Source organism: Mastigoproctus giganteus, chromosome 10 (genome assembly GCF_048544385.1).
Source record: "Mastigoproctus giganteus isolate SK-2022 chromosome 10, ASM4854438v1, whole genome shotgun sequence".
NCBI classification, from domain to species: domain Eukaryota; kingdom Metazoa; phylum Arthropoda; class Arachnida; order Uropygi; family Thelyphonidae; genus Mastigoproctus; species Mastigoproctus giganteus.
This window is the reverse complement of record NC_143584.1, coordinates 141,527,806-141,542,243: the sequence shown is the minus strand read 5'-3', so window position 1 is coordinate 141,542,243 and position 14,438 is coordinate 141,527,806. Positions and strand designations below refer to the sequence as shown.

The 14,438-nt window shown below is 37.2% G+C and overlaps 1 protein-coding gene across 1 annotated transcript in view; it reads left to right on the top strand.

Moving 5' to 3' along the window:
• LOC150079325 (diuretic hormone receptor-like) overlaps nucleotides 1–6,776 on the top strand; it is a 156,754-nt gene extending 149,978 nt beyond the window's left edge. The window contains exons 11-13 of the mRNA XM_090383772.1: nucleotides 1,989–2,121; nucleotides 3,760–3,801; nucleotides 5,758–6,776. Of these exons, the coding sequence (XP_090239898.1) occupies nucleotides 1,989–2,121; nucleotides 3,760–3,801; nucleotides 5,758–6,006 (424 nt within the window). The 3' untranslated portion in view covers nucleotides 6,007–6,776. The remainder of the gene's footprint in view (nucleotides 1–1,988; nucleotides 2,122–3,759; nucleotides 3,802–5,757) is intronic.
• Nucleotides 6,777–14,438: the final 7,662 nt, after the last annotated feature.

Sequence of the window (14,438 nt, the reverse complement as noted above, 5' to 3'; positions counted from 1 at the left end):
AACCCTCGATTTAACGGACCGGATAAATAATAATACAGTAATGCACATATTAATCTCGACCATATTAGGTTATACATTTTTAGGTTATACAAAACTTCAGTGTTATTATTAATTAAAAATGAATAATAATTATATATTTCCATTATTGTTTTGATAATTACCTACTTTTATTTTTATAATCAAATTCAGGAAATTGTATTTTATTCTTTCTGAAAACGTGTTCAAATAACTGGTTTCCCAGATTACAGATAACAGAGCAGGCGGTGACTTGAGAGCTGAACGTGACTCGGGACACTAAACTGCAGGTCTACCGACTCGCTTTGTTTCGGTCTCAGTCTGCCTCAAACTGTCGTACCCCCAATTCAGAAATCACAGTGTTTCTGTGATTTTTGAATTGGGGTACGGGACTTTAAGGATTGCAAAATTATTTAATAAATAATTTTAAAATGGTATCAAGTGATAGAGGAGTTAAAAGAAAGCGTGTGAACTTAAATGTGGCACAGAAATTAGAGCTAATTGAGAAATCAGAACAAAGCGTCTCAGTAGCACGTGTTTGTAAAATTTACGGCGAAAAAAAACAAACTGTTTCTGATATCCGTAAATCAAAGGCCAACTTGCAACAACATAATTTATATTGAACAGTACTGTATATTGTATTAAAGGTTTTTTTTTTTTTTTACATTAAGAACAATAAAAATGCCCCCCCCCCCAGGTTACATTCGATTTAACGGACTTTTGACATTAATGGACACTATTCACTATTAGTGGCGTCTCCGTAGCCAGGAGCAGTAGTGCGTAGCACACGCTTCTTGATTAGACCGGGGTTCGAGCCCGTGACCACCAAATACGGAGAATGCGGAGAGGTCAGGGAATGACCACCCCATATCCCCAGAGCAACATGGCCTTAGTTGATAATGCTCCTAAAAATCAAATAATAACAATAACAATTCCCTATTAGTCGTTAAATCGAGGGTTTACTGGAATAGTTTCTATGAATGAACAGCTCATGCACGTCCATTTGGGTTATCCGTATACCAGGTTTACATGAGTATGAGAAATATCTCTTACGTAACATACTAAAAAAATAATAAATTGCATGGTTATACAGTTACAAGAAAATCATTTTAGGCCGATTTGGTAGTTTATCATTAATTTAAAGCAAACCGAGACAAAGAAACACACCAACGAATATGCATTTGCAAAAGTTAGTACAACTCACCCAAAATACACCTGAACCCACAGAGTAGTACATATCTTACTGCGCTGTGCCTAAACCCACGCTGAAACCAAACGAAACGAGTGCAGTCGAATAAGTTGGCTAGAGAGGAGCAGCTCATTGAGCGTCCTCTACGATGATGTATGCATAAGTAATTTATTTATATAATTAAAATTAAGATTAGATATACTTGGACGTAAATTAAAAAATAAAAACAATTATAAAATAATAAAAATAAAATTTTATTATTTTTATTATCCATATGTTTATATATATTTTTTGTTTTTATCATTGTTCGGATTTTTTTTTTTTTTTTTTGGCTGGTGCAGCATAAGCCATAGGCTTTTTTGCACCATGCGGGCATTACTAATACTAATATTAAAATATAAAATGAATTATTTTTGGACTGTCTGATATTAGCTACCTGTCGATTAATAGTTAGTTAATTAACTGATTAAAATAAATTTAAATAATAAATAGTAATATATAATAATAATAATAAAAAGAATATGGTATATAAAATATATTGAATAATATTATTCTTATTGGCTAATAAGAATAACATTATTTATTCTTAATAATGCTTTATTATTAATAAACATTTTAAATGTCGTTGTTATAATAACAGAAATACGTGATTTACTCTTTTATTCTATTTTTGAATGTATATGTTTTGCATATTATTTCCAGTTAGAGACATTATTTTCAGTACTTTTTTTCTATATGAATTTTTCAAAACCAGAGCTACCATTTTCTTAATTTAACATTACAGGAGAGCAGCTAAGGCATTGCTGGTCCTTATTCCTTTACTGGGAGTGACTTATATTTTGGTCATTGCTACTCCATCGGACCATACTGGTAAAGTCATATTTATCTACATTCAAGCTAGCCTGTTGTCTCTACAGGTAAGTTAGGAACTGCTTGCAAATAAAACTCAAGTTCTATTTACACTATCCTCCAATAAATATCAGGATAACCCCTGTTTTCATAGTCCATTGAATCATCCCGGGTGAACAAGTGATTTATACCGGTATATAAGGATGGTGTACGAGCCACACAATTTACTTGTTCTCATCACGGCATGTAGAACTGAACTAAATTGATTCCGAGAGAGGCGTTATTGTCAGATTGTTGGCTTGTCGATTCGTGCAATTTCCAGTAGCTTACCCTGTCCAAAGTCTACTTTCAGTAATATTATCATGAAGTGGAGACGTAACAGTATTATATCATCGCTGCACTAATCGCCGCGTCATCCGTCTCGGTTTGAATGATGTAACGATTGAATGCTTTAATTGGTTCACAAAGCAGCGTAACTCTGTTCTATGGAGTAATGAATCTCGCTACACCCTATTCCGATTAGATGGGAGGGTGTAGGGGGCCTGTGGAGAACGTCTGCTATCAAGTGCATTGTGCCAATAATGAAGTTGTGGTAGCCTTAGTAGCTGTGGCACTTAATACACACCTAACTTAACCTATCAAAATAAGTTGTTGCAATCAGAGTACCACCTGCGTATTCTTTTCCGCACAAACATTACCCATATATTTTGATGTATCGCAGTGTAGATTATACTAACACTTATTCACCTCTTTCACTACCTTACAACGTATTACACGGAGATGTGCGTTTACCAATTCATTAACCTTCACAAATAGTTAAATTGCGTGATGTGATTGCTTAGATCGTGACAAACCTGCGATAGACTGATTATTATCTTTGTTTGCAAGATCACACTTGGAATACTGAGTCCAGGTATGGAGCTCGCACCTAATAAAAGATATCGAGTTTCTTGAAAGGATCCAAAGATGGGCAACGTACCTGGTGATCTGGCAAAACGGCGTCCATGTGAGGAAAGACTACGAATAGGTGTTCTGCAGAGTTTGAAAACTAGACACCTTACAGGAGATTTAATTGGGATAAGTCTCTAAGAGGTGAAAGTACAAAATGGAGTAAATAAATACAAGCAGATGTTAAACGCATTACTGTGTTATTTGGATCACGGGAAATGCTCTTTAGTTCTCACTAAAGATCGATTAAGCTTCGTCTTGTGTCCATCTTAGACAGATATCGTTATCCAATATCTTATTAAATCACGTAACATCCCTCAGTAGGCGAATCCTCTATGAATTTAAAAATCAGAAACTCCGCCAGGAGCTGTTTCGAAGCTTACTGCCTTCTCATCATCCGAGGAATGGCCTGTATTGGTGAACTTATGCGAACATGTGTACAATTATAGTTAATCTAAATGAATAGCCAAACGATTTCCTCAAGAAAAACTTTCATTTATACACATAACAACAGTTATGTGGATTCCTCCCCCCCAGCAATTGGTTGCTCTAACCCCCTTCAGTATTATTATTATATAAGATTGCAAGGCACATTTAAAGCAAATTTTTTCCTAACCAGTTTATTCTCTGCTCGACATTTCTAAGTTTCCTTTGAACACTTGTATTTTTATATCTGTCCTCACAACCTCACAGTCTGCATAACTTTTCAGTGTTAATTTGAAGTTGGAAAAATTAATTGTTTAAATTTTGTTTTTCAGGGTTTCATTGTGGCCGTACTGTACTGCTTTTTGAATGGCGAGGTAAGACAGTTTTTTAAAAGATATTTCTACATTTTTACTTTCGCAAAAATATGTGAGGAAATCGAGACTTAGTTTGCAACCTAGAATATGTTTTTGATTGCTTTATTTTTGTTCTGCAATTTAAATGGAGCAACGCCTTACATCACAACTGGCTCGTAGACAGTAATCTATTTAAATTTTTAATGCAAATAAATTCGTAAATTCATAATTTTCCGAAATGTGAAGTTGAAGACGCTTACAGAATCACTTAGATTCTGTAAGCGTCTTCAACTCAATAGAGAATGAAACATGTGAAGATTATTGTGGGAAAAGGAGACTATTATACTGTTCTACTAAAGTAACACTACAATTAATTTTCTGCTTGACAAGTATAAAATTAATTGCTGTTATATTCAGATAGAAGAATTGCCAGCTGCTATTGGTAATCTGCTACCCGATTAGCAAGACACTAACAATTAAAATAAAATTTAAAAAAAAAAAATGTTAAACAATTGCACGTCTCCCAGCCCAAAGAGATGCAACCTCACAACCACCAAAGGAAAAGTCCCACATCCACAATAAATAAAATAAAGACAGGAAGCACACAAATACCAATTCTTCATGATCGTTTTTTAGTTGTTGACTGCTGTCCAAGAAAACGTCAACGGACATACCTTTGCCATCCACACATAACACGGAAAATAACAAACAAATTAAACTCTCAAATATAAGCATACCATGGATGGCCACTGTCTTCTATAGTTTCAGATGAACAAACGAAACAAACAAAATGCAAATTCTACTTCGTCTTCACCAATTGACAGGTCTAAACTAAACCAAAATATGCAAATTAACTTTAAAACCAAATCACAATAAACAGGATTAATATAAAAAAATAATCAATTATAATAAAGTTGATTAAGAAAAACCAAATGACAGAAGTAGTTAAACATAATGAAGGAAGCCAGATTAATCAGAATACGGTAGAAATGAGGGTGATCATTCATATAAAATGAAGAATAAATTAAAAATAAAAACATAATGAAGGTGAAACTGTTTCTTTTTTCCTGCAATTATCTTGGAGACAGCCGTGTTCTGTCTTTGTAATTAACTTTCTTTTGATAACACTGTCCGTTTCATTTTATTCTGTTTTCTTTTCCGACCCATATGTTTTTTTTTGTCACGTCTTTTTCATTTTGCATGTTTGTGACTACCATCATCATCATCCGAAACGTTTACTACTCCCAGTGTCAAAATATATGGCAAGCATATAACAACTAACTTTTGGAAATTAAGATACAACAATCCTTCTGGACTTCCAGAAACGGAAAGTAAATTATTTTGTGTTTTTGGATGGGTGGCTCCTAGAACGGAAGTTCATCTTCGCCTCGTTGCCCTGTTCAGTTTTTACAGACTCTGTCAAGGTACGGCCGATGTGTGTCATGTAATAAAAAATTCCATCCCGCACAAGGCAGAAGGACCCAACCAAGTGGTTAACCAAGTGGAATGATACATATATTCTTTAGGAAAGTGAAGAAAATACATATGTTTTTTATGAGGAGAAGAAGATACACGTTTTTCTAGGTTGGTATCTGATTAGTGTGCCTACCTAAAAACTTATCTCGTAAACAATAACTTAAAGAAGGCACGATATGGCCATTGTAGTACTTGTGCCAATACCTCTTACAACAGCAGCATAACAAACGCAAACAATTTTATCGCCGTGCCTTATATTTATTAAAATACATCGTATATGTACTAAAATGGTATTATTCCCGTGTTGTCCACATTCACGATTTTAGAGCTTTTTTATTTTAAACTGTGGAATTTAGTTTTTTTGATGATTTGCTACTTTTGCAAAGATCTATATAAAAAAATACATGTAAGTTAGGATGTGCCGTTCATCTTAATTGAGTTTTAAATTTTTTCCAACTTGTGCAATATATAAGACGTTATCAGAAATGTTTTCTTTTTTAGGTCAAGAATTCCCTGCGTCATCACCTAGAAAGCCGAAGAATTCAGAAGTCCTTGAGACGCCGAAAACATGGTTCTTCTTCGACATCATCGCCACTTGGTGATGAAGCAGTAAGACTATACCCGAATGGAGAAGTGCATGATAGCTTTAACAGTACTTCGACTACATCTTCCTACTTAACTAGTAACGGCAAAGATCTCTCGCGAGGAGATATCGAAAACGAATTCAAGAGCAATTCACGTAATTCCTAGAGAAATGTATGTCTCCTCTTTCATTCTTAAAAATAATAATATATGATCATAACTGGCACTTTTGTAGTGTCAGCCACCAAACAGGAGAATATCAGAATCTGCCAATCGCAGTCGTATTAATCAATAATGGCTGCTAATTAATAGTTGCCTTCTTTCATATGTATTCACGTGTCACTGAAATACGAACACTGAGTTTGACAAACTTTGACCCAATGTGGTATGTGCTCTACGAAATGATGAAACACTGTCTGGATATCACTCGCTTGCCTTCCTACCTGAAGAACGTCCGATTACTGTGGAACTTTGTACTTCACTAGTGGATCTGTACCCTAGATAGTTCGTTTGACATGTGATAAAATTTTCTATTGGGTCGAAATCCTAACATTTAGCTAGCCAAGAAAAAAAAAAAAAAGGAGGAAGTCTTCCGAATAATGTTTCCCTATTGTCTGCATATTTGCTATAATGATAATTATGTTGACCTAGCGGAGAAAGCCGATACTACTGAGGAACAGCAGGAGCAATAACAGATGCACCGTAAACGTAAATATCCGGTTGTCTAGAGCTGTCATATTTGTGATACTCTTATCAGGGCTTTTCTGAACTATGCTATCGCTGCTGATGTATTGTCTTCACAGTGCACAAAGAGTTCATTCACTTGTTCATATATGTACACTGTTTATTTTCAGCATGGTCCAAAAGTTAGCATGATGACATTGGGTCGAACGAATACATTTGATGTTACACCGATGAGCCAAAGCATTATGACCACCTACCTAATATGATGTTGGTCCTCCACGTGCAGCCAAAGCAGCTCGTACCAGGCGAGGCATAGACGCTACAAGATTTCTAAATGTGTCTTGTGGTATCTGATACCAACACATAACCAGCAGATCTTTTAACTCCTGTAAGGTCCGTGTTTCAGACGCCGCAGATCGGAGTTGCTGTTCCAACACAAACCACAGATGCTCGATGGGATTGATGTCTGAGGAATTTGGAGGCCAGGGCAATACCTGGAAGTCTTCTTTACGTTCCACGAACCAGTCTCGAACAATCCGGGCGGTGTGACATGGCGCATAATTCTCCTGAAAGACGGTATCGCCAGAGGGGAAGACTGTTGCCATGAAAGGGTGTACCTGGTCAGCAGTGATTTATTATTATTATTATTATTTTAGGGTTGCTCTTAATTAAATACATTAACCCGTATTTGTGTCTGTAAATTGCGTATGTTCTATGGTTGATTTGCCTGTTTTGCTGGACGAAAAAACTCCAGTTACTGGGGAGAAAAACCTTTCTATCTACGCCTGAGACCAACTAACTCAGCCACGGAGTGAAAAAAGCCCATTAAAGTTCCTCGCATCATCGACGGCATTCGAACCCAGGCCTTTTTAACATGGTGTGGGGAGGACTGTGACGATACCACTGTGCTACCTGCCACAGACTGGTCAGCAGTGATGTTTAGGTAAGTGGTAGATGTCAGAGTGCTCGGCAAATGGATGACCAGGGTATCTCAGCAGAACATCGCCCAAAGCATGACACCGCCGTCACCGGCTTGTTTTCGTCACACGGTGCATACAGGCACCATCACTTTCCCAGGTAAACGACGCACACGTACCCGGCCGTCTGCATGGTGCAACAGGAAACGTGATTCATCGGACCAGATGACCTGCTTCCAATCACTCAAGGTTCAGTTTCGATGCTCGCGTGCCCATTGTAGGTGCTGTCGCCGGTGAACAATGGTTAGCAGGGCACTCGGAGCGGCCTGCGGCTACGCAGCCACATTTTCACAGGGTTCGATGAACTGTGTGTTGTGACACATTACTCCCGTCACCAGCATTTCAATTACCGGCTAGTTGCGCTACAGTCGCCCTTCTCTTGCCACGTACCATCCGGGGGAGACTTCGCTCACCTCGTGTTTCGATGAGCCGTGGTCGTCCAACACCTCGCCGGCAGTTCGTGGGTTTCCCCTCCTCGGACCACTTTCCGTAGGTAATAACCACGGCTTACTGTGAGCATCCTACCAGCCGTGCCGTTTCGAATATGCTCTGACCCAGTCGTCTGGCCATTACAATTTGGCCTTTGTCAAACTCGCTTAAGTCCGCTGCCTTTCCCATTTGAAGAACAAGAGTAACATTGATTAACGGAGCTCAGTATCGACTGTTTTTTATACCGTGTCCCGGCCCGCGCCGTAGGGGTCAGGACATGGTATAAAAACATCGGTGTCTGCACCCCATCGGTGCATACACCGATGAGCCCCCTCCCCCCATCCAGTATATGTGGTTTGTGTTGGGACAGCAACTCCGATCTGCGGCGTTTCAGCCACGGACCTTACAGGAGTTAAAGGATCTGCCTGGTTACGTGTTGGTACCAAATACCACAAGACACATTTAGAAATCTTGTAGCGTCCATGCCTCGGCAGGTACGATCTGTTTTGGCTGCACATGGAGGAAAAACATCATATTAGGTAGGTGGTCATAATGTTTTGGCTTATCGGTGTATTTACTCCGCTGTGTGCTGGAGGATCTAGGCTTGTAATTCTTGCATGACATTTGAGCCGTTACAGACCTCTGCAGCCGATTGTTAAAGCATCTTATTATCTATGCTATGTCAGTAACAATATCATCCAATCTCTGCATTAACCGATGGTAGCGATACGTCACACCATAAAATGCGCAATCAGGTCAACTTGCCGTTGACTGATGGCTGTTTTTCAAGTTGACGCAAGTACAAGTGTGTTACAACAGCAGTAGGATTGTTCGTATTTCATTGTCCGATAGTGTTGTATGTGTGAGTGAAATACTTCTTCTTGGATTAAATGTACATTATGGTCGGTTTCTTCAACTCCAAAATCCTCATTTTCGAATGATTTGCATTTTCTGTTGATAAAGGCTTAACATTCAGCACTCAAATTTCATGTTAAATATTTTCTATCTATTATGAAGTAAGGATTTCAGTCAACCAAATAATAAAATACATGTTTCAATCTGTTGTTATTTATTATTATAGGATAACTAAAGCATGGGTTTCTAAATAACTAAATAACAGAAAGGCTAAATTTGCTTCGTAGGAAGTATTTTAAGTTCCGAAAACTGCAATTCAGTAATGCATAGACAAGGATATGAATTCCTTATAAAGATTAAGCTCGTGTGCATTAGTAAGTGATATAAAAGTTTGTCTACTCATTAATCGAATTATAATAGAAATAAAATAACAATTTAATATATATTGTAATGTGGAAGCAAAAATTCTTTTTGATGGATGTTAGCTCGTTTTCGTTTTTGCGATTTTTTTTTTATAAAAGATGAAAACAAGCAGTAAGCCGTGTGGCTCATACACCTGTCGTAAATTGTGTCTATAGCATCTGTTTTCTGATTGGTTTCCATTTTTGGTGGACGAAAAATCCAAGGGTAGCATGGTTTTTAACCCCCTTAACGATGGAGAGAAAAAAGCAATGCTGCTTACGATGAAGCCCGACTAACTAGATGTTGTGCATGAAAAGAAAATCTAGGCCAACGGCACCCCTAAAAAGTTGCACACAGGGTTCGAGGATCTCTTCTCGGTACTACTGCGCAGTTACGGTATCCCTATCAAAAACGCGAAGAGGGGTGCGGCCGTTGATCATTTTGCCGCCCGACTAACTGGATGTTGTGCATGAAAAGAAAATCTAGACCAACTGCACCTCCAAAAAGTTGCTCCCCACACTGGGTGGAAAAAGATCTAAAAACGTATCCTATCAATGGCACGAGGAACTTTAGAAGACTTTTTTTTTTTTTTAACTCCGTGGTTCATTCATTCAGTCTCAGACAAGAATGGCATGGTTTTTTCCTACTGGAAACATTTATAGTCATAATACACGTGGGAGGATGACTTTGTGTATCTCAAGTAACTTTAATATGACAATTTAGAAAAAAAAAATAGTTCTAACAAGAAGATACCTTCATTACATGAGCCACATGTTAATCTGTTTTTTTTTTTTTTTTTTGTAGTTCACGATCTCCTGTTGCCGAAAACTGGTAGGCATATAGGTGATAACACTCTTCTACCATAGAAAGTTATTTTTAATATATTTTATAAAAAATAATTACTGTACAAATGTCACTTGGAAGATTTAATGTATTTCAATCCACGTTGAGTTTGTGTGGCTCAGTTGGTAGAATCGCCGTCCTCCTCACATCGTGTGGAAAAGACCCGAGTTCGAGTCCCGTCGATGACGTGAGGAATTTGTACGGGCCTTCACGACCTGGCTGAGTTAGTCGGTCTTAGGCTTGGTCTCATGGGTTTTTCTCTGGGAATGTCTGGTTTTTTTGTCCAGCAAACTGAAAATCGACCACAGAACACACGCAATTTGCAGACAGTATACACTGAGCAATATGGCCTTAGTTGTTGATGCTCCTAAAACCATATAACAGCATCAACAACCACGTTGGGGCAGTTAAAATCCTAAAATATATCTAAACTTAGACTATTTGTAGTATGAAACTTTTGTAACTTCAATAACGTGAAGAATACACTTCCACGTGATAAAATTCAAGTAGTATTTTTGGGCATTTTTTATATATTTCTTTGTACTGTCATTATGTAATTTCCATACTGCAATAATCAGGAATTTTATTAACATCGGGATCATAGTGACTTTTACATGAGGCGGATCACCTCCCGTATTCTGACGACAGAATCCCATATGAGAATTCAGCAGCAACATCAGGACTTAATTTTGATTGACCAACAAGCTAATTTCATTTTATCACGTGAGAAAGTGTTTTCTTCAGCTTATCAATTACTATTATCTCGTAATGCTCTTCTTTAGTTACATTTTGAAACAGTCTTTGATTTCCGATCTTACCAAAAGGTGACCCCTCGCAGTAGTATAGTAGTTATGATCACCATCCTTCCACACCCAGCAGAAACACTTAGGTTCGAATGGAGTTCCACATGCATTCCGGGATGCGGAATGCATAGCGAACTCAGTTCCTCCAGATAGTTTACACATCAGTGTATGACAAGCACTGATATGTACGAGTATGTTATATACATGATATGGTTCTAATCCCGTCAAACACAGAGTAATTTTTATAGGCTTTTTATCACTCCATTGCACTAGAGCTCAAGTGGTGGAGGAACATCTTGAAACTGAAAGCATCCAACGACTGCCGTGGCCAGCACAATCAGTAGACTTAAATACGAACAAACATATGCTGGACGCCCTTGGGCGTTTTGCACTGCACGCCGAAAGCCAACTCCTCGGTTTTACCCTGTAGTGGTAATCCTTCGCTCGGCTGTCCCATTCGCATAAAACGCAGCAGTATTTAAGGTATGCACCTTGCAACCCAGTCAGCAAAACTACCACTTTTAGGTCGACACAGATATTCCATTTTTATTCTTGATAGCATAACTTTTGCAAAAGAACCTATAGGTTCTCGTATGTTTCCTTCGTGTGAACTGCATGAGCCAATGGTATAGATGGATACTTATTTCCATTATGGAGTAAAACTGCTTACAAACTGATTTTAGATGAATCAATGAAAAGCCTCCACTGCTCGGGGACGTGCTCCAAATGTAACTCTTTCATTTGGAACATGTCCCCGAGCTCCAAATGAATGTAATTTTTTCCTAGTAATTTTTACAATAAACCAAAGCATGGAGTGATGTGGTCGTTATGTTAGATTGCCTCTTCTTATAAAAGTACATCTTGATACTCTTTTCAAGAAGATTGCACTTCTGAAGCCGTTATCCTAGTAATTGAGCCTTAGTTTTGGAGGGATTAAAACCACTGACCAAATCGTTCAATTCTTCCTGAGTAATTAGATGCGGCTTTGCAGTATCAAGAATTGATACTGCAAAGTATCAATTCTTGGATCTGGATCTGGATTCTGCATCTTCTGGAGACTCCTTTCTGATCCTGAATCAGAGTCAAGTCTATAAGTTTCTGGTGGCTTTGTCATTGGCATTGTATCATCGTGAGCAACCGGCCTTAGAGCAGAAGGTATGTTGGGGATACTCTATGCTTGGATTTCCCAGAAAAACCAATCATGCAAAAGTAACAATCGTTTATGTGTTCTCGAGGTTCCCGCCATTACACCGGAACAGCAAAAGGCATCGATTTATGACTACTTCCAAGACAGCCTGTTAAGGTCCTTGAACATGAGCTACAGGAAATCTTTGGAACCCATATTTTATCTTGTTCTCCGACCTTACATCCAAAATAGAGTTCATTGGCTTTTCTCACAAGTTGTGACAGTGGTTCCGCTGCGATTTTAATACCACTTCTCCGCAAACGTTATCAGGCTTATTTCGGCAAGAACGCGACATATTTAACGTACGGTCGAGGTACGCGCTCTTAGGAACACAATTAAGAAATTGTAGATTTTTATTTCTAATTTAAACACAGTTCATGATTTACACTAATGCACACAACACTTGTTTACAAACAGTAATTCACTTGTTCACTTTTTCACTATTCGCCTTTACCTTTTACCATTTACCTCTTTAATTAAATACGAAAATGCTTGCTTAGTGCGGAACCACTCGTATATATACCGGTAGAGAAGTTTCTAGAAAGCTCACGATGTTAGAAATTCGTCGCAAGTTCTAGAACCTTCCAGAAACATCCCCACATTTCTTCCGGACTTCAATATTCTAGAACAGGTGTTGGCAATTTTTTAGAGAAGCGGGCCACTTATGAATTTTTGGAACATTTGGCGGGTCGGAGAAAATTCCTAATTACTGAAAACGACATTCTCTGCATGACTTTAATGTTGTGCAGAGAAACAGATTTTATACCTACCTATATCTTCAGATTCAAAAATAAATCGATGGATATGTAATATGAAATATACCAGTTTGTTTATATCAAATTTTAATTATTATTTATTGCACTAATCGCAAAAATACAGTTATCAATACAACAAAATTATAATTAATGCGTTGAATATGGTTGTAGAATGCGACTAATTTCGTAATTTCGGGTTTTAAAGTATTAGTTTCAATTCTTAAAAAGTCCTGTAAACGCGAGTCAGTTAGATGTGATCGTATTTTTGATTTTACTTATTTCAATTTTGAAATATGTAAAATCAAAAATGCCTTGCAAAATTTTTAATTTTTGATAATCTGATTCAGATAATGTTGAATAAAATTGAATTAGATTTTCATTTTTAAATATCAGTGCATCATTAGATTGAAGATCTATCAACTCTAATTGTAAATTCTAATCAGTATCGTCGTCGGGTATGTCAAACGAATTTTGAAAAAGTTCAAACACCTTTGAATTATTTTTAAAATCAGGAAATCTATTCGCAAAAATTTCCTGCAACGAACTAACATTTTGAACAAAATTACAACAAATTAAATTATCGCAACATGGCAAATTATTCCGAAGTAGTTGATTCTTCAGTTTTGTTTCAAATGCTTTGATATTATAATACGATTCATTGGCAAGTTTGTCTCGTCCTTGCAGCTTCATATTAAGAAAATTTAGGTGTTCACATATATCTGTTAAAAAGGCAAGGTTCCACAACCATTTCAAGTACAACAAATCACCGTATTCAGCATCAATAGTTTCAAGAAAATTTTTGAATTGCCGATGATTCAGACCAGTCTTGCAAATAAAATTTTACTGTCGATATTAACAGTTAACATGACTGAATCTACGCCCAAAAATTTCTGGATAAAGACTGCTGGTGAATTATACAATGAAATTGCATTGGTTTTTTTTTAATATTTTTACTCTCAAAATATTTATGAAGCTGACCCATGAACAAAATTTTAGTACTGACCATATTTTCAGCGCCATCTATCGTAACCGCTGATAGCAAATCCCAATTCAATTTGAGGGCGACAATTGCTTCTGACACACTCAAAAAATATATTTTCACCCGTTGTTGTATCTTTCAAGCTTTTTAATGCAGTTAGCTCTTCAGTTGCTGAAAAATTTTGATTTACACCTCAGATATAAATTAGTAATTGAATTGTATGACTTGTGTCTCCGCTACAATCAATTGCTATTGAAAAACGTGTGAATCCACGAACTTTTTCTACGAGTTGATTTTGAACACCGCCTCCTAATTGTTCTCGTTACAGTTGATGAAGATAAACTTACAGACGCAAAATTCTTTACTTTCTCCATCCTTTTACAAATTCTCCATCCGTAAAAGGCCCTTTCTTCTTCGGCAATGATTTGGGAGGCTCGAAAACTAGCTGTAACTGCAGATAAATTTTGATGAGTAAAAGTTCTAATCTTCTGTTGTTGACTTTGAAAAGTTTGGGTTAGTTCTTGGAATTTTTTTCTGCCGCAAAGCTCCTTGAAATTTATCGTAATTTGAGGCAAGCTTTGTGATTTAGTGACGTTTCACATTATATTCCTTGAACACTGACAAGGCTTCATTGCAAATAAGACACGTGCAAGTATCATGAGCAGTGCAAGAAAAGTAATTAATTGG